This window comes from Sphaerodactylus townsendi, linkage group LG09, assembly GCF_021028975.2.
Source record: "Sphaerodactylus townsendi isolate TG3544 linkage group LG09, MPM_Stown_v2.3, whole genome shotgun sequence".
Classification (NCBI taxonomy): Eukaryota; Metazoa; Chordata; class Lepidosauria; order Squamata; family Sphaerodactylidae; genus Sphaerodactylus; species Sphaerodactylus townsendi.
Genome location: NC_059433.1, coordinates 53172811 through 53197152, shown reverse-complemented (window position 1 = coordinate 53197152; position 24342 = coordinate 53172811). Strand labels below are relative to the sequence as shown.

Here is a 24342-nt window from a genome sequence, read left to right as displayed (position 1 = left end):
TGTCAATTGAACTGCAGGGGGGAGGCTTAGCAAGTAGCATATCTTACTCTCTTGTGTCCTTGAGGCGCCTACGCCTCTTCAAACATCTATTTCACACTTTTGCTGGGAAAGCTGGGGGTGGGGGAGGTTGAGCAGAGATATAACAACCTAGGAAAATCAGATTCCTCCAGAACTGGCTTTCTCTAGCTAAGGACTCTTAGCCTAAAATAAACAATCCTGAGCACACTCAGCATTCATTTTATTGGTGGTGCTGCTTTGATTATTGTGTGCTTGCGTACCCCCATTATTCCTTAATAAAACTGTTACACTTTATCTCCTGCAGAGTTTCTTGCAGAAGCTGACTTCCATGAAACATAGGCAAAATCTTGAGCTTGCCTGACCTTTTGCTAAGCCAAGAGTCTGCTCTCGCAAATTCCGCACTCTAAAAGGGAAAGACTTCCACCACTTAGGGTAACAGAAGAATAGCTGTATGGGTTGGAACACTGCACAGGGGAAGAAAGTTAAAATGTCTTCACTTTTCTTGCCTACCAGTAGAGCTTAGGGTTGCCAGGTCTCCCCTGGAGATTTGGGGGTGAAGTCTGAGAAGAACAAAAACCTTGATGAGGTCCAATGCCATAGAGCCCACACTCTGTCTAACACATACATTTTCTCTAGGGGAATCAACCTCTATAGTCTGGGATGAGCTGTGATTCCAAGGAATCCTCAGATCCCACCTAGAGGCTGGCATCCCTAGCAGAGCTTCATAAGTTGAAGACATAGAAGAAGCAGTTTCACTGGCCCTCCAGCCCTTTCTCCTCAAATGACAATTCTTCCATACTGTTCCCATAATCCCAGGAATCATCTTTCCAGGGCACAGAAAATGCTGCAGGGATGAAGAGAAATGCTAGCAATTGCATGCAGGCTATTATTACTATTTTAATTGTTTCACAATGTGTATTATTTCAGTGGTTCCACGGCAAGTCATCTTATTTGTATGCTGAAAACCCCCTGGGTCAATAATGACTAGGTTTTTGTACAGAGAACTATCTTTACCTTTTAGGCAGAAAGAAATAGTAACAGACATTAGTGAGAAGTGAAAAATGATACCAAGATTGAGGGCATGTTGAATGAGAAAGGTAAAATATACTAGGTGGGAGGGAATAGGACTTGTTTGAAAAGCTTAGAATGAGTCTTCACTATGGCAGATTCCACACAGGGCAAATATAATGGGTGCAGCATGCTGTGTAACCCATTTAGGGGGACTTCACACAGTCTCCACCCTCAAAATGAGCCTGCCCTGTTTAATTTCCCCAAACCCAGGTTTTTTGAAAATTGCTAAACTAGCAATCCTTTTGAAAAATCTTGGGTTGGAGCAGCTCCCATGCAAATGGCCAGAATTTTCCAGCAAGAGGCGCATTATTTCCCTCCCTTCCATCATGCCATACACCAGTGGTTTTCAATCTTCCTATTGCCCTGAACCTTTAATACAGTTCATCATGTTGTGGTGATCTCCAACCCTAACATTTATCCATTTTACAGATGGAGAACACTGATGCAGAGAGTCTTAGGCGACTCCTGTGAATGAGTTGTTTGACCCGCAAAGGGGTCGCGACCCACAGGTTAAGAACCACTGCCATACACAGTCAGGGAAAATCTGCCTGCCATTGCCTGCGCATTGTAGGGAGGCCCCTTTTTGTTTTCTTTTGCGGGCTCCATTTGCATAGCTACTCAGGTGTAGCCAATTGTATGGTGGGATAATCAGTACGGCTGCCTGCTTAGCTATGCATGTATTGCTGGAAATTAAGAAAAAAAGAGAGAAGCTTCTCCATGTGAAGATGCGAAAGCAACCTGGATTGTTTCTGTGCGTTCCCATTGCTGCCTGCATGGAATGCATGTGAACGGGAAAACAGGAAAATTGGTTCCTTTATCACAACAGCAACCCATTATACATATGCTGTGCAGAATCGACCTATGTTCATTGGGAAGTAGTGATAGAGATGTAGGCATATGAGATTCAATACCATTAGAAATTCTACTGGCATACAGAATTAGCAATAGATTTAGAATGAATAGGAACTCCCTGAGAAATAGACAACAACAATACAGAGGCTAAAATGTAAAAAAATAATGGCTTGAACCCATGAGGTCTTTACAGGACACAGACTCGCATTCTTTTTCTTCACCAAAATCCTAAACATGTTAAACATTATCACAATATATTTCAATGCTCTATTCATTTCTCCAGACAAGGATTTGCTATTGTAATATAGTAAAGAAGCAAATTATTTTTCATGCTTTTTTTGGTACAGTGTTGCGGTAGACAATATTTTTGTACAATATTGTATGAACGTGTGACCTGGCTGCGTATGGCTTCCAGTTTTCAGAAGAAAGGCCAACAAGAAAAAAAGTGCCACAAATTTCCCACAGAATCTTATGTCTCCACTAATATCAGTAATGCTGAAGATCAGTAGTTTCTATACACTTATATTGGAAACAATTTCAGGGGGGCTATTACTATAATGATATGACCATTTAATTTGAATCAGCAGCAGAAAATGATGATAATTAAACATGCATCATTATTCTCCTACCACTTCAGTCAGTGATGTAGGTATAGATTTTTTATGGGGTGGTTTGGGGCAAGGCCATGTCCCCACCCGCCCTTGGGGGCATGGCCACACCTCCCCAGGCCCCATCCCTGGCCTCAGTGCTTATAAAAGCAGCTCTCCGAGGCCAGAAATGGCAGACTGCCCTGCCTGCCCTGCCCCCCTCTCCCACTGGCTGGGCTCCAGGCAGAGGGGTAGCTAGGGAAAATGGAGCCTGGTACAAAACCTGAGGTTTGCGCCCTGCCTCATGGGTGGTTGCTGTGATGCTGAAATCCACCCCCAAACAGCATCACTTTCAATGGTGTTTAAATTAGGGAGCCCAGATTCTCCTTTTAAATCCACCTTAAAGGGAGAATCTGGGGTCCCCAGTTAAAACAACATTGCAAGTGATGCTGTTTTGGGGTGGATTCTCCCCTACCCTGAAACAGCATTACTTTCAAGGTTTAATCTGGGGACCTCGGATTCTCCTGTTAAATCCATGCCAAAGGGGTTGGATTCAAAAGGAGAATCTGGGGAAATCTGGGAAGTCAATTTTCCTGCTGCCAGGGGTGCAATTGTTAAGCTAGCAGCACCAAACTATCAGGGTATCCTTAGGATACTCTCCTGATGAAACCACCCAGGTTTGGTGAAGTTTGGTTCAGGGGGTCCAAAGTTATGGACCTTCAAATGTGTAGCCCCATCTTCTATTAGCTCCTATTGGAAACAATGGGAGATGGGGCACCCCTTTTGGAAGTCCATAACTTTGGACCCCCTAAGCCAACCTTCAGCAAACCTGGGTGGTGTCAGCAGGAGACTTTCCTGATGATACCACCTAGGTTTAGTGAAGTTTAGTTCAGGCTACCTCAAAAGGGTAGCCCCATCTACTATTAGCTCCCATTGGAAATAATGGGGGATGGGGCACACCCTTTGGAGGTCCATAACTTTGGACCCCCTAAACCAAACTTCACCAAACTTGGCTGGTATCATCAGGGGCATCACCTGATGATAGCCTGAATGTTTGGTGCTGCTAGCCTAAAAATGCGCCCCCTGCAGGCCAAAAACAAAAAAACACTTTAAAATACAAAAAACCACAAACGGGGGGCGGAGCTTCGGACATGCAATGGGGGGGTTGAACCCGAGAAACCCCCCCTTACCTACGTCCTTGACTTCAGTGATTTCACCAAGATGACAGATGCATGTACTGTGGCAATATGACTCTTCAGTTTAGTACCTGTGTCAGAATTTTACAGTCAATCTGATGTTCAATGGTCAATCAGAAGTTGTTCTGATTAAAAGTCATACCTCTCACTGCTCACTTTCTTAAACAAAACAACTCATTAGGCACAAGGAAGGATAGTATTGGGTGCCAGGGCACCACTTTGGGGACTCCTATTTTAAGCATTTCCTCAAGCCTCCATGTATGGATGGGGATTCTCATACTTTTAAAAGAAGGTTTACCACAGGCCAGAAGAGTACAATTCTGTTAGAGGTCTGTAGTGGATCAGTGAGAAAAAAGAAATGAGACAGAGTGGGATAAAGGCTGGTGAATTTCCATTGGAGTCTAGCAACTAGAAACCAGTCTCAGCTAAGGAAATCCCTCATTTCCAATGATAAAAACCAGGGTCTACTCGGTCATTTTACCATAGTCCCATACAACTTTATCACATAGACTTTTTCTAAACCTGAGTGTAAATGAGTTGACCAAATGATCAACTGACAAGACCCAAGGAAAGAGAATTTGAGAGTGTTAAAACTTTGCAAATTTAAAAATAGATAACCCAACATAAATATTTCACTTTGGACATAATCAGGAGGGAGAAAATGATACTTACACTGGAATAGAAAGGTTCACCAGACACACAGATCACGTCTTGTTCTTGAATTGTCAAAATATCTTTAGCTAAGTGCAGCCGCACTTTGAAAGGTTCCTGGTTACCATCCTGAAGCAAACAAATCCCCGTCTTTGTCTTCAAAGGAAGAACAGAAAAAAAGAGATTGCATTTGTTTTCAAACTCCATGCTGATAGTTCACGTTGTAGGATCAAAAGGATTTTCCTCGCTTTTTTGTTTTTAAGTTAATATACTCAGTAAGCCATTAACAGAGGCTTGTAGCACTCTGTTAAATCTCCCAGTTATGGCTAAAATTCCTATAGTTATCACCAACAAACAGAAGCAGTGAAAGAATTCTATGGCAAAATTGGTCAGCAGTAATGTTTTAGCAGCTTGAAGACTGGAATCATGCAATAATGATTTTTAAAGTACCTATTCATCTAGTATACATTTGGCTTCAGGATTACCAGGAGCAAATTCAAGACAGGTATTTCAGCAACTAGTGTCTTAGTGTAAAAGAGTTCAACCTTGCATGTTACAGGGGTGCCATTCAATCAAACATTCAAATCTACATTAAGCTCAAAGCCATAAAAGTATTTCAATTACTCATGAGCCAGGATATTAACTGAGATCAGAATCGAGCATTGAAAGGGCATGAAGAATTCAACTTGGTTATAATGCAGTAGCTCTCACTCATCTGAAACATGTTGATTTTAAAAATGTTAATGATCATAGCTTATATTTGTGGGTTGCTGAACTAGTGCGTGTCTAAATCCAGTTGGTCAAAGCATCATCAGGAAGGAAGCTTTCCAAGCCAGAGCATGTCACATATCATGACAAATCAAAATGGATGTGAAACAGGACATAGAGTAATGCTTAGTGGTGCCAGTCTCCAGGTGGGGTATGGATATCTCCTGAATTTTCAAATAATAACAGAGATCAGTTCCTCTGGAGGAGAAGGCTGCTTTGAAGGTGGAATCTATAGCATCATGCCTCATTGAGCTTCTTCCCATGCTCCAATGCCAAAACCTCCAGGAATTTCACAAACTGGAGTTGGCAATCCTATAATGCCCTGTAAGCCTATTTTACAGTATCAATGAAACTGTGTTTTAACTAGGGTTGAGCAATATTCGGTAAAATTCAGATTTTGGTAAATATTTGGTAAAATTCAGATTTCGCTTTATTCAGGTGTAAAATAACGTGTATACCCAAATAAGCTAAATTTCATGTTTGGTATACCCAAATTTATTCATGTATCCTGATTTTTTTTGTACTCTTTGGTGTTTTTCTGGGTCTTGGCCTCTGGGTATTCTGAAAGCTAGCAGCATCAAAATTTCAGGATGTCTTCCAGAGACTCTCCTGATGATACCACTCAAGCTTGGTGACATTTGGAGTCTCTTGAAGATACTCAGCAGTTTTGGTACTGCTAGCTTTAAATATGCGCCCCTGACAGGCACCCCAAGGTAAGTATTGGGGGAGATTGTCTGGGGGTGGATTCATCAGATTTCTTTCTTTCTTTAAAATCTGGGTGGGGTGGACTCTTTAGTTTGCTGTTTTCTGTCTTTAAGCATTGTTTCAAGGGATTTTTCACTACCTTTACACATTGTGTATTGTTTAATTTCTGGGCGTAACATAACTGAGTAATGTGTCTATCAAATACTGGGATTCAGTAAACCAGCTGGAACAATTAAACCTAATAAATTGGGAGGATATCCATGTAAGCAGCTTGTATGGAATATGAGCTTCAATAGATGGGCAGAAACTGAAATCTCTCAACTATGCATTATCACTTCCAACTATAAATAGAAGATGTACTGCCTGAGACACCACCAGTTACAGTGATAAGATCCTTTTTTCAAAGCACAAGGATGCATTAAGAAAACATCTACAGGTAAGGAAACATTTACTCAAGCATGCTGAAAATTACCACACCACTGGCCAATTCATTGCCCCATCACTTTTTATTCCACTGTAGTATTATACACTGGCTTCAGGTCAACAAGAAGAATGTGTCTGACCCAATAAAATGTTGCCCTGCCCCTCGTCAGTAGATCATGACACTGAGTTATACTGAAAAGTTGCTTCTCTCTATGTATGATTTATGGAATAAGGACATTATTAAGGCTCAAGTCTTTGATACAGGGAAAAGTGAAGACAGATATTTTAATTATCTTATAAGTTCTCTCAGACAAAGTAAGATGTGGAAAAACACCTTTTAATACAAACCTCCCAGGATCTCTTAATAGGAGCTATGGACAAGCCCCAGTACCTCACAAGTAATTGAGCACTGCCTAAGGTAAGATTGTTTGGAAAATATTAAATTGTTTATATAGTGGTTTACTTGACTGCACGCTTCTAACTTCGCTGATTACCCTATAAAACCTCCTGAGAAGCTTTATGAAAAGAGCTGTGGGCAAGAATTAAGTGGCACACAACTATACAGCAGCAATAATTAGGCATCACAATGGAGTTAAAATACAAGTCAGCATTGTGACGCACATGGGCAGAGTTTATTTACACTTTGAACAAGGAAATGAAGCATGACAAAAATCAACCTATCTGAGGCTATGTAATGACTGGTTGCAATTTTGTAGAAATATAATTTAGATAAGTAAACTAATATGCTGTGAGGTCTTAGAAGTCTCTTTACTACAGTATGGAAAGTACTGCTGCTTTAATTTAAACCTTCAATTCAATTACATCCTTTCCTTTCCCACATGAAAGCAGCATTAATGAACATACATTAGGTACACTCTTAAGAGTGGAAAGATTATTTAGTGTCAAATAAAACTAACCCCTACCTTTAAATATGCTCAAATTAATGTTTTGAGGGTTTATTTTAATTTTCATATAACCTCAATTTCTGACAAACTCAGGGACAAAAAGCAAAGCAAAGCTTGGTACTGCAGCTACTGCTCACCTGTGATGACTGAACACTCCCACAGTTTGATCCAGAACTGAGCTTGGCACACTGAGTATCACACCCCATCTCCATTCTAAACAGCAACTCATTATCACCCCCAAATCAAATTTGGAACTTTGAAATCAATCAGGCTCTTAAAGGGGAAGTAAATCCCCCCCAAATCATTGTGATTCCCCTCATGAACACTGCTCACCAGTCCTATTTTCTTTCAACAAACATACATTGTACATGGATGGCAGCAAAGTATCTCACCAGAAACCACTGCCACTCTCCCTTTCTGCTCCTCATATTACAAAAGCAATGTCCCAGGCAAAATGAAACTGGGGACCATAGCACTCTGGCATGCCTGATTTATCAGACAACCATGTTTCAGGAATTCTGGTGACAGAGAATGGGGGCAATAGAGAGGAAGAAGGAAGAGTCCTGTCCCCTCCCCCCCCCCCCACACACACTGCTGTCTTTTCAGTGCCACTGGGTATATTTTGGAGACAGGAAGAAAGTTGCAGGGCAAAGTAAAAATTCTTCCTCTTCAGACTTTTTCAGAAGTTTACAAATAGAAAGCATTTTTAAGGAAATAATGATCCCCTTGAACTACGGGTGATAACAATGAATTTTTTTAAGTCTCTAGGAATTTCTGAAAACTCTATGGTAAATCCATAGAGTTTCAGTGATTCCTACAAAGGACTGACATAATTTCCATGAAAGTCAACACAAGAGGGCCCACCAACTGTTAAGTAAATGGAAACACTCTTCCTAATAATATTTTTAGCTTTGCAGTTTTTTCCAGAGCTTAGGGTCAAACAGATTTTTTCCTATTCTATTTATATTCCAGATATTTGACCTGTGTTACATTTCCCTGCTAATTTAGCAAGGAAAACTTCTAAAATTAATTCTTCAACACAAGAATGTATCATTTGCTGCAGTCCTCATTTTCTTGGTCATTTGTATCTGGGTTTTTTCCCCCTTCTCAGTTTATCAATTGTAAATAGAACACTTAAAAAAAACCCTTACTGATGTGATCACATAAATAATATTTTAATGCAAAGATTTACTGATTCACACATGTGTTTGGGTATATTTCTAAACCCTAGATACAAAAAAAGCATCTTGATGCAGCCTTATTAAAAATGTTATTTTGCATTATTTTATCAATGCCCATACATGCGGGTTACTAACCTTCAGGAGGGACTTGGAAGACTCTCGGAATTACAACTGACCTTCTGTTATATTTGGCCTGTGTGGAATCCACCAGAGACAAGTTCTCCTGGAGAAAATCCCCTTTGGTATCTATGACATTAGTTCCACATGTATAATGGATTGCAATCATTATAAAGGAACACATTTTCCTTTGTTCCCATTTGCATGTGTGCCTTTCACCTGTTTAGGCAGAACTTGGAACTTATGGAAACAATCCAGATTGCTTTTGCATCTTCACACAGAGACACTAATCTCTCTTCTTAAAAAAAAATCCTGCAGTCATACAGAAAGGAACCTCAGCAGCCATGTCAATTGTCTCACAATCCAATAAATTGCCCCTGCGTAGCTGCACATGTGCAACACACAAAATAACAAGAAAGAAGAAAAAGGGACCTTCCTGCAACAGCCGGACAATAATGAACATGTTGCTGTAGATTGGACAAACTTGCTGCCACAGGGAGAAAACATCCTTGGGAGACTTTGTACACTGTTGGGTGCTCAGAGAATCTGCTGGATGACCTGCACAGAATGGCAGGTGGGCAGATTCTCCCTGAGAGTAGATGGCGTGCGAATGGGTGGAATGGAGGGAAATAAAGCATCTCCTGACAGTTGCATTGTGTAAGATCACCTCCAACCTGGGATTGTGCAAAAGGATCACTGGTTTAGCCATTTTTGAAAATCCTGGGTTGAGGGGAATAAAACAGGCCAAACTCGTGTTGGGAATGGGACCTGTGTGAAGTCCCCCACAAAAAGCTTATATAATGTCCTATACCTGTTATATTTGGTCTGTGTGGATTCCACCAGAGATAAGTGCTCCTGGAGAAAATGCCCGCTTTGGAGTCTATGACATTAGATTCCATGAGCTCCCATCCTTCCTCCTCCTAGGTTCCAACCACAAAATCTTCAAGAATTTCCTAATCTGCCGTGGGTAACCCTATCACAGACATTCCAGTAACAAAGAAGGGAGGAAAATACAACTGAATAGAAGAAATGCCACGCTGGGGCAAACTACATATGTAACCCATGTTATTCCCTTTTATGATGTTTTATTTCTATTAAAAGGCTTAAAGTTTAGGGAAATGTCTCCAGTCCATTTGGTTCCAGGAAGCAAAAATTTACAGACCGTGAGCAGTTAGTAAAGTTACTCTTCTATTAGCAACTGCAAGAATCCTCAGTCAGTCTGGCCTGCAGTGGGAGAGAGAAAATCTAGAGCTTGATTGAGATAACTTCTCATTTCTTTGCAATTGCCTATTTATTTATTTGTTTGTTTGTTTGTCTTTTATTCTGCCCATCCCTGGAGGGCTCTGGGCGGTGTATTAGAATTTCCCTTTCAGGAGATATTATAAACAAAGGGTTTGCCAACTTGTTAATTGTTTAGTTGTTAAGGTGTAGGAAAAAATGTGAGTTTGGCCTGCAGCAAGAGACAGAAGATCTAGACTGAGAGAACTACTAATTTCTTTGCAGGTGCAAGAAACAGAATCAAAGGCAAAAGCAGAAGGTGGAGCCGCTAAGGAGATTACAGAGGAAGAAGATGCATATTTCTTGAAGTTAACTATTGACTTCCTCTTTTTGTGTGTGTCTGTTACTGGGCACAATATTTTAGGATTTTCCTGTTCAGAGTACCCTTTTGGAAGGGCATTAAGATTAACATTAGTCTCTGCAAAGATGGAGATTTGTCTCTACAAAGTTTGCTACGTCCATAGCATTTCAATTACACTAGTGGTTGTAGAACTGTTAAGTTTATGATAAAATCATGTTACTTGGAAAGTTTTAATATGATGAATGTTTTCCTTTTTGAATTGTAAAATTGTTTGACAAGCCATGAGCGTGCTGTTATTTATTGACTTGAACCATCCCCAACTCTCCAAGTGGAAAATAAAGTTTTAATACAGGGGTCCATGCAGCCAGGATACTGTTGAGTTAGACATGAATATACAGACTCAGTACACACACAGGCTCAGTACAAAATTCAGGAGAAAGGGAGCACTGATAGATTTCTAATTCATGCATCACTTTTACTAAAAATAAGACCAGACAATTTAAATGTCAAAATCCAAGGGCAAATTATCAGGAGGAAAATTTCAGATGCACCCTCAGTAGAGTATTTCCCTTTGACAGAATTCTTTAAAAATAAACTTCTCAGGGGTTGGCCTGCCAAGTGGCCTGTTGATCTCAGTACTCGGGATCCCCATCTACGGGATCCCCATCTACTTTTAGAACCAACCCACAGCTTTTTCTATTCCTATACAATAAACTTGTGCAAGGCTTATTCTCAGCCCCACTTTTTTTCCCCTTGGTCCACATATTCAGCTGTAAAGATTTATTCATTCTAAATGAAAATATTTTGCCTTTTTTTGCTCATATCCTCATGCATTTTCACTTGTTCATTATGCTTTATGTGAATCTGAAACAAACAATTCTGTTTTGTTCAAAAACTCATATTATGATGTTAGTTTAATACAACTCATTAAAGAGAATATTCCACTCAAATTAAACATTTTATTATAATAGCAATATTAATGATTTCATTATCAATGTGTTTTTGTTTTAATATCTTTTCTACCATTGTTTTCTACAACTGTAATGATAAGAATCTACAAAAATGCAGGAAAGTTTAGGGTGTTTAGACACAAAACTGGAAGCTCTGGTACACTCATAATCCAGTGTTTAACAAAAAAAACACTAAATTTGATCAGTACCCACAGATAATTTTCAGTTTGTTTTGCTCACATGGAAATTCTTAGAAATTGAGAGAGAAGATTGGAAGAGTGAATTTGTGGTGAACTTCTTTGTGAGATGTTGGGCACTATTTCAGATTCATGCTGAACCTGACCCTACAAAATATCCACACAATAGTGTTTGGAACTGGTGAGGGAAAACAAGAGATGCAGTACAAAATGCTGTAAATGATAATGATCGTCCATTTGGTACATATGTAACATTCTTGATGCCTTCTACACTTTTGACTAAACTTTACATTTAGGTCTAGTTAGCTGACAACTAATTTATCATCTTTGAAGTGTAATTCATCAATTTAGATATTTCTAACTGAAAAAATATAAAACATAATGACCACTATGAGTATTCCTCCCACCGCCAAGTTACAAACATTTAGCATTACCTCTTCACATGCAGTCCTGAAATCCATGTGCTATGGCACAGAAGAGGTATTTGTCTAAAAGAAAAGAAGGATTTATTAGAACTGGGTTACTAGCTGTCAAACATTGAAAGTAATTTTTTAAAAGAAGCAGAAAAAGTTGCATCATTATATGCATCGGTAAGAGTTTGAGAGTAGAAGTGATAAAGATCTTAAAAATATATCACTGAATGAAGCAAATCTTTGTTGTTTTGATGAAGCATGCTAAACTGATAACTAAGTATGATAAAAGGTGAGCTGATCCTTTCAGGTACCTCCTGACATATTAGGCATTGAAAATAACTTTTCATTATAGCTAAAGTTAATTAGAACATATATTTTATTTTTAATCTTTTAAATGTATTTTCTGCAGCAATAGCCTGCAAAATAATTTTAGCAATAGTGCATATAAACTTCCTTTTTGTACCCAATTGATCAATATTTCCTTTTTATCCTTAATTTTAAAGTAATGTACATAATCCATTAGATTCTGAAACTTTTATCCATATGCATTCTTCCTAAGCAACCATGTGTTATTTATCAGAGAAGCAAGTTATTTTTGCCTGAACATGTTTAAGAGCAACAGTATCTCTGATTACTAAACTGTGACATGGCTTTCGTAACAGTGAAATGATTTGTGAAATAGGTTTTTGCCCAAATGCATTTCCTCCCCTAAGATACACAGACAAATTTAGCAGGCATTTAGGTCAGTCTGTTTCACGCATAACGTAGTTTTGTTACAGAAGAAAAAGTAATCAAGAAAGGCAAATTACAATGAGTAGCTTAGGTGCAAATTTTTCTGGCAGCGGGGAACAGTAAAGCAAAAAGATGAATTTATTTTCAAGCTAGAAAGTTTGAGCTGAAAGTCTGCTGTGAACATGTTCCATTACACTGCTAAGCAAATCAGCTGCGGTGCTATCAGTTATCACAGAGACACCAGAGTTCTAACCCACATCCAGAGCTACTTTACAAAATTCAAAACTATTAGAACACTGAAAAGGAAATAAATCAGGCCTGGTTCACTACCCAAGTGGCCGCTTTGGCCTCCATACTGGCAGGAGGCAGCAACATGAGAAGAGGCAATGAGGCACATATTCTAGTATTCATCGCCACCTTTGACACTGCAGAGGAATGTGCTTCCTGAATCCTGATGAAGGGCACAGTATGGCAGAGAAAGATGGGCTGCCATAGCAACTGCAGTAGGGGGGCTCAGGTTCCCATGACTAGAGCTGGAGAATGATCCTTTTTGACAGAGCATTTGAAAAACCACCATCAAGTTTCCTTTGTGCTTGCCACAAGCTCTTATCAACAAGTTTAACGTTCTACTGATCAGTTACTGCTGTGGGGTCTTGCTGAGCACACAGGAGGTATCTGGTAAGATTTGGCATTATTGTGCAAAGATTCATTTCAGTCACAGCTCTCCACAGGCAACAGCAGCCTTTTGTGCTCTGATGCGCTCATCAGACCTGAGCTGGGAATCTGGGAAGTGTAATGAGTGTATATATTTGATGTGGGCCCTATTGCTTCTGTGAGCTTTTGGAAAGCCTGTTACCTAGCAGCCTAGCCCTAGACAAACTGATCAATCAGTTAGTGGTTCGCTCTCCTATCTGTCCAGCATATTTTTATTCCATCCTTTCTTCAAAAAGTTCAGGGCAGTGTACATTATTCTCCCTTCCCCATTTTATCCTCACTGCATACTTGTGAAGGGTTATACAGAAAGCACATCCGATTTCCCAGATACTATGTTCAGCACTCTAACCACTACTTCACTCTGCTTCTCACTGTTTCTCCCACACTGGAGCCATGTGGCAAATCAAGACTGAGCCTGGAGATATCTCTTTGCTCAGGCATAAGTTGGCTACAAAGCCCTAGGGCAAGTCAAACCTTCTCATCCTCTCTGCAATATTGGTATTGTTGGAGCTAACTCTCCAACTGAGTCAGCTAAAAGGGGAGGAGCTGATGCTTCACAAGGGCTTGGTTTATAGTATGGCTGATTAGACTCCACTGTTGTTCAGGTCCAAGCTGGTTGGGCAACATGGACACAGAATGTGATGGTTGTACCTTGGACGCACCAACAAATACTTTCTATTCTCAGTCAGGCTTATTGGACTTGGTCAGCATGGAGTAATTCAAATGACATCCCTGGGATTATAGTCTAAAAAAGCTTGCCAGTCACCATAATAACAACAAAGCATAAAAAGACTAGCAGGTCAGAGGCCAACATAATTTTTACATCTATGTTGCTTGTTTGGCTTCAACCAAAACACAGGCCTCTCTATGTGCTGCACATGCCCAGGGGATGCCCAGCTTGAGGCTGTACATCAGACCCCTCTCCCATTATTTACATTTATAAGAGCATGCAAGCCCTTACTATTTTGCAGGGCTTTCTACTGGCTCCATTGCTGGGAAAGTATACTGTTTTAAACACGTGCTTGGAAATTTGTGCTCAATGAAGTTTGAAGAGTGATGGATAAATTCTAATTGTTTTTTATAAGATTACTCCTATGTGAGTGTTAGCTACTTCAAGCTACGCACAGAAAGGCTGAGGATAATTTTTGTGCACTGACTCTCACAGTGTGACTATAAGACAATATAATGATCTCTGAGAACTGGTTTTGCAATTTTGCCCCAGACCCAATAAAAAAGAGGAGAGATTATTATGACATTCAACTTTGTTCCTTGGCAATTTAGAGGATGGCGATGTAAACTTGCAACAATTTCCTGCCAATTTCTGGAAACAGCAATAGTAGCCATTAGTTCCAATCTCATCACTTATGTCTGACAATTGCCTCTTTTGAAGATCTGTAAAGGCTCCTTTTCCCACCTTAAAGTACAAACAAATTATTATTTTTTATAACAAACATGTTTCAAAGCTTCAGGCTATATGTGAACAGAAGAAGCCCAACCATGCAAAGTCTCAGTATCTGACAACTTTCAAAACAAAGAACATTCTTGCTGTTTGGAACACAGCATCTAGTCTAAGGGCACAATTAACATTGGTTTACCAGACAATAGGTTGCAATATGGTAGCAGAGCCCATGAGTGTTAATGTCACCCTGAAAACATGGTACTTTTTCCTCATTAATCCTATAAATGGAATCAATTTTGAAGAAAGCAGTATTTTAGTCAGTAGAAAAAGATGAGTTTGTAAAAGTTGTTCTGAGAGACAGGCAATTGATAGCATGAACTTTTACAGTGTTTTGCCTTGGGAAACCAGTCATATTAAGGCATTATGTATTTGCTGTGAAGAGGAGGTCATCTTAAACTCTGGATGATTCACACCAACTGCTAAGGGAGCAAGAACCAACATGAACAACGTCCTGTTTCCTGGTTAGGAGTCACCTAGCCCAGTTTGCTCCCCGCCTCATTGAGGGAATACAGAAGAAGAAGAAGAAGAAGAAGAAGAAGAAGAAGAAGAAGAAGAAGAAGAGGAGGAGGAGGAGGAGGAGGAGGAGGAGGAGGAGGAGTTTGGATTTATATCCCCCCTTTCTTTCCTGCAGGAGACTCAAAGGGGCTTACAATCTCCTTGCCCTTCCCCCCTCACAACAAACACCCTGTGAGGTAGGTGGGGCTGAGAGAGCTCTGAGAAGCTGTGACTAGCCCAAGGTCACCCAGCTGGCATGTGTGGGAATGCACAGGCTAATCTGAATTCCCCAGATAAGCCTCCACAGCTCAGATGGCAGAGCTGGGAATCAAACCTGGTTCCTCCAGATTAGATACACGAGCTCTTAACCTCCTGCGCCACTGCTGCTCCTACGCCACAGCTTAGGAGAAAAAGCTATCAGCAGTAGCTCCAATCCCCCCCTTCTTTTTAATACGGTGATTCAGGCCTTCTGATCTTTCCAGCCTGGCTCTCCTTATCTTCACACCTTCTTTTCACACCTCTTTGCAGATCTTTTGCTTCTTTTGTTTTGGATGCTCCACTCTATCCCTCCCCACTCCCCCTCCTTCCACTTAATGGCCCTGCTACAGACCCCAGAGAAAAGATGCAGAAAGATGCAGAAGATAGAAAAGATGAATTTTCTCTCCAAGGAGAGCCTTGGAGATGATGCTCCTCATGGAGAGATCTCTCAAGCCTGAGCGAGGAGCAAGCCAGGAAGGTTGCAAATCAATAGTGAAAGCACTTAAAGATGCAACATAAAAAGATAAGAAAACACCTTGGGTGCAAATGGCTCTCTCAGCTGGCAATTCGGCCCCCAAAGACTATGATGGAGGTACTAACACTGGAAACCCTACCATGCAAATGAATTCCTTGATCACCAGAATGAGTCAAGGTAGCGATGGTAGACTGTTTCCTTGGCTGATGGATTTCTAAGAAGAGCCTTGAGAAGAGGTGCAAGGAATGTATGGAGACTTCTTTTATAGGTTCTTTTGTCTGCCAGCTCGGCCCCTGAGGGCTATGATGGAACATTGTAGGGTCCTCTACTAGAAACCCCCATGCAGACCACCATAATAGATCTTTAATACAGTGATGTACAGTCATCCCCCCTCCAAAGTAGTGGGAAGGTAGACTCCTTACTTGGCTAAGCGGATGGGAATTCTAAGGAGAGTCCTGAGAAGAGCTGCAAAGAGTGCATTAACACTCCTCTCCCAAGATCCTCTCAACTGCCAGTTTGGTCCCTGAGGGCAACAATGGAATGCCAGGTTCCTCCACTGGAACACACACACATACCACACACACCATTATCCAGACTCCATCTAGGAGTTTCAAACACTCCAATCTAAGATCCCCCCTGCCCCAAGGAAAGTCTAGGAGCAGCAAGGGATATATCTTTTCCTGTTGGGACTCTTGCTCCCAGTGGCCTACCAAGGTGGCTTGAGAAGTCTCCTCCTCCTCCACTGTCATCCCTGCTAGAGTCTAAGGTTGCTCCCCAGGGACAGAAAGCCCTCACATAGTCAGAGCATGAGAGGGAGAAGAGGGTTTTCCCCAGAAGAAGACTCTGTAGTCACTGAGCCACCTAGACACCTGTTCAACATAGATGACTACCAGTCCCTATTATCCAAAACCCATCCTGGCCTTAGCAATCACAGAAACTCCTTGGGGAGATTCCGTCAGGGAGTAAATCCAAGCCTCAGGGGAACAAGGATTTTTTTCCCCTGGGACTCTGCCCTCAGAAAAATAAGTTCCTTCTTTTGAGAGGAGCCGCCAAGCCTATATCTAACAGGCAATTCCCAACATGTTTATTCTTTAGCCCCTATCACTATGGAATTGTTATAGGTCCCCCTAGTTGGATGCAGCAGTCACAGTATTACAATGACTATGGAAGGGCAATAGAGGTTGCAAATTGCATTCCCAAAGCAATCGCCTTGCACGGCAGCAGTTTCTCTTAAGCAAGGCAGTATTTTCAACAACCTCGCTTCCCCTGGAGCTGGTGGTTGGGAAATGTCCAAGCCAAGACCGTCGGCAACGCTGAGAGTGGCAGCTGCTGGCTGTGCAGCAGCTGCGCCCCCTGTGCGAATGGCTCCCTGGGAACGGCATTTTTGCCGTCCCCAGGGCACCATAAAACGCTTGTGCGGAAAGGGCCTTAGACTGGAGTCACTGCATAGGATTGCATTGTAAAGCACTTTATCAATGTTATTAGTTATTACTCATCCCCAGAATTTGATGGGATTTTTAGCTTTGTAATGATTTCTGTAGATTGTATTTCTGTAGATTGTATTCAGTTGGGTGTGGATTGTCTTTAACTGTTGCTGGATGCTCTGTTCTTGTATCCTTGACACGTTTGCTGCTTTTTTTGCTGCCTATTGTGGGGGGAAACACTTGCTCACCCCCACTTCTAGAGCCCATTGCATTTCCTCCCCTGCAATGGATTTTACTGCTAGTTATATATAAAGGATGTCACAATCCCATATTTAGTTAATTTACTCATCCACTCATTCATTGAGTATTTCTCTGCCTTGCATTTGCTGCATACCGTGTTACTCTTGCTACTTGAAGTCACCATGTACTTGAAAAATTTGCTATATATTTTTTGTCATATTACTTGGTAAGACATTTAGTAGCATATTTTCCAGATTTATCTCAAACTTAAGTTTTAATAGTTTTTGGATTTCATCATACATCTCTAATATTTTTTTCACTTTCTAGCATGTCCACCACATATGAAATAATGTTGCATCTTTGTTCTGACATTTCCAACAATTTCTGTAATCTTCTTTGTTAGCTTTAGCTACATCTTTAGGTGAGATATACCATCAGAAGAACGTTTTATACCAATTTTCTCTTAATATTTGACATCCTGTAAACATTTCTTTAGACCAAAGATTTTCCCATTGACTCATGTGTGTGTTTTCTCCAAAATTTTGCAGGCATTTTATCATGCAATCTTTTCCATGCTTTGTTTCAGTATCACATTGTGATAAAATTTCATTTTTTTCCCCTAATGAATGTCTTGACTCTCTAGTGATTAATTATTTGAAAGTCGTCTCCCTTTTCAATTGGCTACTTTCTTTGACTATTTATTCTATTCATTTGCGGGGGGGGAATACTGAATAAACGCTTGCTCTATCAAGGTGATGACAGGTTTGGTTGCCAAATAGTCTATCAATGTGTTGTTTTGTTGTATGGGCCAGCTGAGATGCGTTAAATGATTTTGCTCTCTTGAACCATTGAGTTCCTGTAAATCAGAAGATAGGAACAGAGTGAGAACAATTCATCACAGGATGGGAGTTTTCCTTACTACTGTTAACACTACCTAAAGAATTAAGTAGTTTTTTGGTAAACAAGGATTATAATTTATTAATTACATGAAGTAATCACAGAAGATAGTTATAATTTTGAATTAGTGTTATAATTACAGCTAATTGAAAATGAGGTCTTTTTATAGCATCTTGGCAGTGAAACTGAGGCAAAACACTTGTTTGAAAGTTTCCTTTAACATTTCGGTCCAAGTACTTTGAATATAATGTAATTCAAAGTGTACTTGAACCCCCCCCCCCTCAAAAATGTTTAGTTCATATTGGTCTAATCCCCAACACCAACACCACTATAGTCTCTGAAACCAGATACTCATTTTTATGATCTGGTAGAAGACACTGGTAGTGTATCAAAGGAGGTCACTTAGAAGGCACCTGACCATCTTGATATTTACATTGATGGCCTTATGTCTTCTAGAAATTAAAACAGTCTTCTCATTTAGAAAATGATTTTTTGTATACTCTTTCTGCTCAGAGGTTATGAGGGTATCTTGAACTTCGGATGATTCACACCAGTTGCTCAGGGAGGCAGGACCCCCAACACCAACTTCCTCTTTCCTGGTTGGGAATCACCCAATTTCGTATAGTTATTTCATGAGCTAATGAATCTGAGGACAGGAAGAAACACAACAGAAATAAAACAACACAAGAACAGGTTAAAAATACTGTTAAAATGAAAACAATTGAAACCAGAGGGGGAAAAATATGAGTGGGGTAAGGAAGATTAGAGAAAGCAAGGATTTTTCCCCTGTCAGTTTGGCACACAGCATTGAACAGTCTCAGGATTCTGCCCATTTGTTCTTTTCTTCTGTTTCTGTCTTTCTTCATCTTCTTCCCCTTAATTGGGGCTGTTAAAGAAATTAAAAGCAAGAGTCTGTCTTCCTGATTGACTCTGTATGTTGGAGGTAGATACTGAGAATCCTCCAGAGATCTGAGTGCCACTCCTTCTCTTTGGGGTGGGCCAGTCTGGGATAAGGTGGGGTAAGAATGAAATGAATGTGAGGGGAAGATTCTCCAACAGTCCCTCTGCAGATTTCTGGGCATGGTTTTCTTTTAATCTCTAATCCCCCTCAGATGTTGTCAAGATGTTCCCTGAATAGCCTTACACCTTGGAATGAGCACACCATTACTATGGACTTAGAGTATAGATCTGTTTGCTGAACATAAAGCAGTAGAGCACACTTGGTAGTAGAAGCAGCCACCCTAGAGTGGTATGCAAAGGTCATTGTGCCAAATGAGGCATCTGGACGTGGACGGTCCCAGCGTCATGGGGTCGGCGTAGTTTACAAATGAAATAAATATTGAGTACCAGCCTTTGATAGGGTTACACTTCCTTTAGTAGATCAAATTAAGAGCTTGAAGGTTCTCTTAGACCTGGACTTACCAGTATATAATCAGTTTGGTGCTGTTACTAGTAGCACCATCTTTCAATTACATCCAGTTCATAAACTGACCCCTTATTTAAACTTTGCTGAACCAGCCACACTAATCCATGCTACCATAGCCTATGGGCTGAACTATTGCAACACAGTGCATGCGGGACTGTCTTTGAAGATGACTTAGAAGTTTCAATTGATACAAAAATGCAGCAATGAGATCCCTGATTTGGTCAGTCACTTCCCTGATTTGGTCAGTCACATACAACATATAACTCCAGATCAGTGGCAGCTTCACTGGTTGCCTATTTTCCTCCAGACCCAAAGCAAAGTGCTGTTTATTACCTTTAAAGCTCTTAATGGCCTGACACCCTCATATCTCTTGAACTGTGTCTCCTGGCACACTATCATGAGGTAGGTAGACTTCTCAAACAGAGTCCTTGCCTAGAATTATCTACTTGCAACAGTTAGGCTTTCTCTGTGGTAGGTCCAGTCATCTGCAATGGCCCACAAGACTGGGTGTGGAGGACACCTTCACTTGCTGCATTCAGACAGGGGTGCAATTTGGTATTAATCTAGACGGCATCTGGTGGAAGGTGAACTGTTCAATGTTAGTCACCTATTTAACTTTCATTGATTTGGTACATTTTCAGTTTACTACTCTCCTATCTATAAAAACCTAGCATAAATAACTTTTTAAACATTTTGTGAAAAAACAGTTTATTGATCAAAGTTATTTTCTGTCTTCTAGTTCTGGTACATGTACACTGATGGCAACTCAACCATATACCACAGTGTGGCTTGGTTTCTTGCATATACTGTTTGATGTATAAATAGAACTCCATGCACAAGTCATCCTGTATCTCTTGGGCATGAAGCAAAGCAAAAGTGCAAAGAAGAAAGAAAGTGAGAAAGCTATGATGGGTGACTTGTTCAGATTCTTCCTTTCTGCTAGGCATAACGTTACTCTTTTTGCTCAAATTTTAGCTCACCCACCCATCCACATTTGTATCTCTCTGTCCATCGTTTGCATATAAGTTGGAGACAGTTCATTCAAGTATCTTTATTCTTTTTTTATAGTTTATTAACTTCACTGTTGATGTTTGGCCCCCCTGTAGGTTCTTTTCCTATTGCTAATGTCAAAGTGGCCAAGCATTCTGAACTTCACCCCACTGAAGACAGGCAGGTTGGCATCCAGCTGTAAAAAAATACTGTCATTATTTACACAACTCTGGAAAGAGCTGGCTGCCTATCTGCAGCACCTTAAAAAGACAAAAAATAGGTTTCCAAAGCATTTTCTAATACTCAGCAACAACTTTCTCAGTGTTTATTTTCAGAAGACTCAGACACCTTTTGTAACACCAAAAATTACTGTGGTTAGAGAATCCCTGTGGCAACCTAAAATTTACCTTCAAAATCCTCATTCTAAAACCTCTGCATTCCTGTCTTCTAGCAAAGAGTCCCCTTAAGAAAGGCAAGAACTCACTGAACCAAGGTGATTTCTATGATTCTGTCCCTCTATTTAGCATGGTTATGTGCTTTGTTTGGGAAAGTCATCATTGAGCAGGTCTATCTCACTTATCAGGAACAGGATACTGTTATAGTGAGAACGGCACATACCACTGATTGCTTCCTATATTAGAGAAAGCTGATTCACAGAAATTGGAATTAAGGTTGTGATAAACAAGAAACACTGAACTTTATGCTTTTGATCTTAGTATCTACCCTGTTTCTCCGAAAATAAGACATCCCCTGAGAATAAGACGTAGTAGAGGTTTTGCTGAAGTGCTAAATGTAAAACATCCCCTGAAAGTAAGACGTAGCAAAGTTTTTGTTTGGAAGCATGCCCGTCGAACAGAAAACCAGAGCATGCAGCTGTGGAGTGGAAAAATAAGACATCCCCTGAAAATAAGACATAGCGCATCTTTGGGAGCAAAGATTAATATAAGACACTGTCTTATTTTTGGAGAAACACGGTGTTTAGCACTTCAAAGTCAACAAAACAATTTATGGAAACTTTTATAGATTCCATTTGGGGAATTATTTCCAGTAAGCCAAGATTTTTTAAAAAATCAGAACACAGTTTTATGTACATAAAAAAATAATCAAGTGTGATATAGTTGCCATTATTGAGAGATTGTGAAGCTGTGAAAGAATTGGACAAAACATTTTAATGATGCATCTGTTTATAAATGATACTCATTCTTTTTTTAAAAAACTGAATTGCAATTAGTAGATAACAATTTTTAAAAATGTTTAATACATTTTAAATTGGCTAAAACAAGATTAATATTTACTTGTCATTCATGATCCATTTCATTTGCCCCTCATCTTTATCAATGGACCTTATTATAAATTTATAGAAGGACCATGGCATTTGTTTAAACAGATGTAATGTGTATGCAAGTTAATGCTGCTATTATCTTGAATTCTTGATCGAACATTGTTCATAATGAATATTTAGCATATCCATTGTGACAACCCATGCATTCCTCTATCCATTTTTGATGTAGTGCCATTTAGAATTCCAAAAACAGGCCAAGCTGACAGAATCACACAGATAACCTAAATGTGCTCTGTGCCATGACACATTAGGGAAAACCGTTGACTTTTGCCAGGACACCCATCTATGTGGAGAGCCCATGGGATGTGGATTCAAAATTCAGAGAAGCAATCTTACTCAAACAGATGGCATCTGCCTGAAGTGCAAATGCTTAGAAGTCTGATGGTAGCGGCAAATTCTGCCAAATTTAAGCCTATTTAAGGCAACCCTATAGGATTTTCAAGGCAAGAGATGGGCATAAGTGGTTTGCCATTGTTTGCCACTGCATAGCAACCCTGAACTTCTTTGGGGATCTCCCATCAAAATATTAACAAGGGCCACTCCTGCTTAGCTTCCAAGGTCTGATGAGATCAGGCTAACCTGGGCCATCCTGCTCAGGGAACTAGAGTTCTCCCCAATTCATTTAACAAGTTTGGTCTAGCCAAGGGTACTCATGATTTCAGACAGATTTTGAAAGAGAATTCTCATGGATTATGGGGGGGGGGACCCTTCTCATCTATAGTGACTAGCCATGGCAAACTGTTTAAAGAATGCAAGGAGTAATTTGAAAATCATATTATTTGTTAAAGAAGTGTCCGACTGCAGAAACAACATAGACATTCCCTGCACCTTCCCCTACCTTGGGCCTTCAGGAGGTCCACAGCAGCACTTCTCGGCCAGCTCTCCCCACCTTGCACTTACTGACTGAAGCCAGGGATGTCTTGGGGCAGCCACTCCAACTCCAAATTCAGGGGGTTGAAGGGCAGGATCAAACTTTTGCTTCCTTGATATATAGGAACACACCCACCTCTCCTCCAGTTCTTTCCTGCCTCTAGGGACAGCAATTTGACCAGTTTCCTGTGTCTTCACTCATTGCCTATTCATTCTTATTCAAAAATTCTTAATTAATCTTAATTAATCTTTCTTCCCTTTTACCTTTTTGGTATAGCCTTCCTCCCCTATTCCCAGTTTTTTTCCTGAGGCAAATGGAAAGGAAACACAGCCTGACAACTTGAGGGCTGTGACGATCAGGACTCTAGTGCCTTTGTACAGAGGCAGACAACCTCCCCACCTTTTTTTCTCCAGAGGGAGAATGGTTATAGAAGAGGAGCATTTTATCTCCTAAGTTGACGAAGGAAGAGCTCGAGACGCAACTGCAGCCAGCAGGAGAATGAGTCAGACAAGCATGTTTGCTGATCAGGCTGCTCAGACCCAGGCTTCCTCTGAGAAGGTTACACAGCCAGATATCCTTGTCCACTCAAGGGAGAAGGACCTTTCACAGGTGAATACCATCAGTTATTCTTATTCAGCTTACACAACTAACAGGGCTACGCAATGGCATAGCGCCAAGGGGCAGGGGTGCATGACGCACTTGGCACACGCCAGTGCAGGAGCATGGCGGGGGCATGGTATGGCAGTTTTGGTAGGGGTGTGGTGGGGACATTCCAGAGTGGGGCTGTGGTAGGGGCGCGGGGCGCATGCATGACCCGGGTGCAGTTCCCCCTCACTCTAGCCCTGGGGTTACTGTAAAGATAAAATAGAGAGGGGAGAATAATGTATGCAGCCCTGAGGTCTTTACTGGAATGGTGACATAAAAATTGGACAGGTAGATTGTTGTGTAATACTATAATGTAATATCTGTCTTCCTCACAGGAAGTACGCTAACTTGGCTTTTTTGTTAACTGAATCATGATTTAGTACACATATGGCCAGTTTAATATTTTTGCTGGTTGCCAAAATTAACTGGCTATCCACAGGTACTAAGGATAGAAGGCCCAGAACAAGGTAGCAATATTATAGATCAAAGCACTGAATTATATAAATTCACAGTCTTGGGTACTTCCCTATAACTGAAGGATTACCTAAAATGACTCACAATACATTAGGTCACAGCAGTCATCTGTGCGTTTTAATTCCTGTCTCGCGCATCTAAAATATGTATATTCTATCAATAATGTACCTGAAAGTTTATGCCATAAGTTAGATCTGTATATTCTTCTACCAAAGGGTATAAATCTTCAAACTTAATTTCTACTGATATAATACATACAGAAAGAGATACAATTTAAAGGATGGAAT

At 40.5% G+C, this 24342-nt stretch overlaps 1 protein-coding gene across 5 annotated transcripts in view; it reads right to left on the bottom strand.

Annotated features, from left to right (window-relative positions):
• Positions 1–24342, bottom strand: part of SNTG1 (syntrophin gamma 1) — a 319036-nt gene that overhangs the window by 129831 nt on the left and 164863 nt on the right. For 2 of the 5 annotated variants that reach the window (XM_048507576.1, XM_048507575.1), the window contains 2 exons: positions 11635–11688; positions 4397–4531 (listed from right to left, as the gene is read on the bottom strand). The exons of 1 other annotated variant lie outside the window; for it this stretch is intronic. In XM_048507576.1, coding sequence (XP_048363533.1) covers positions 4397–4531; positions 11635–11661 — 162 coding nt within the window. In that variant the 5' untranslated portion in view covers positions 11662–11688. The remainder of the gene's footprint in view (positions 1–4396; positions 4532–11634; positions 11689–24342) is intronic. 2 more of the 5 variants (XM_048507574.1, XM_048507572.1) reach the window with 1 other exon arrangement.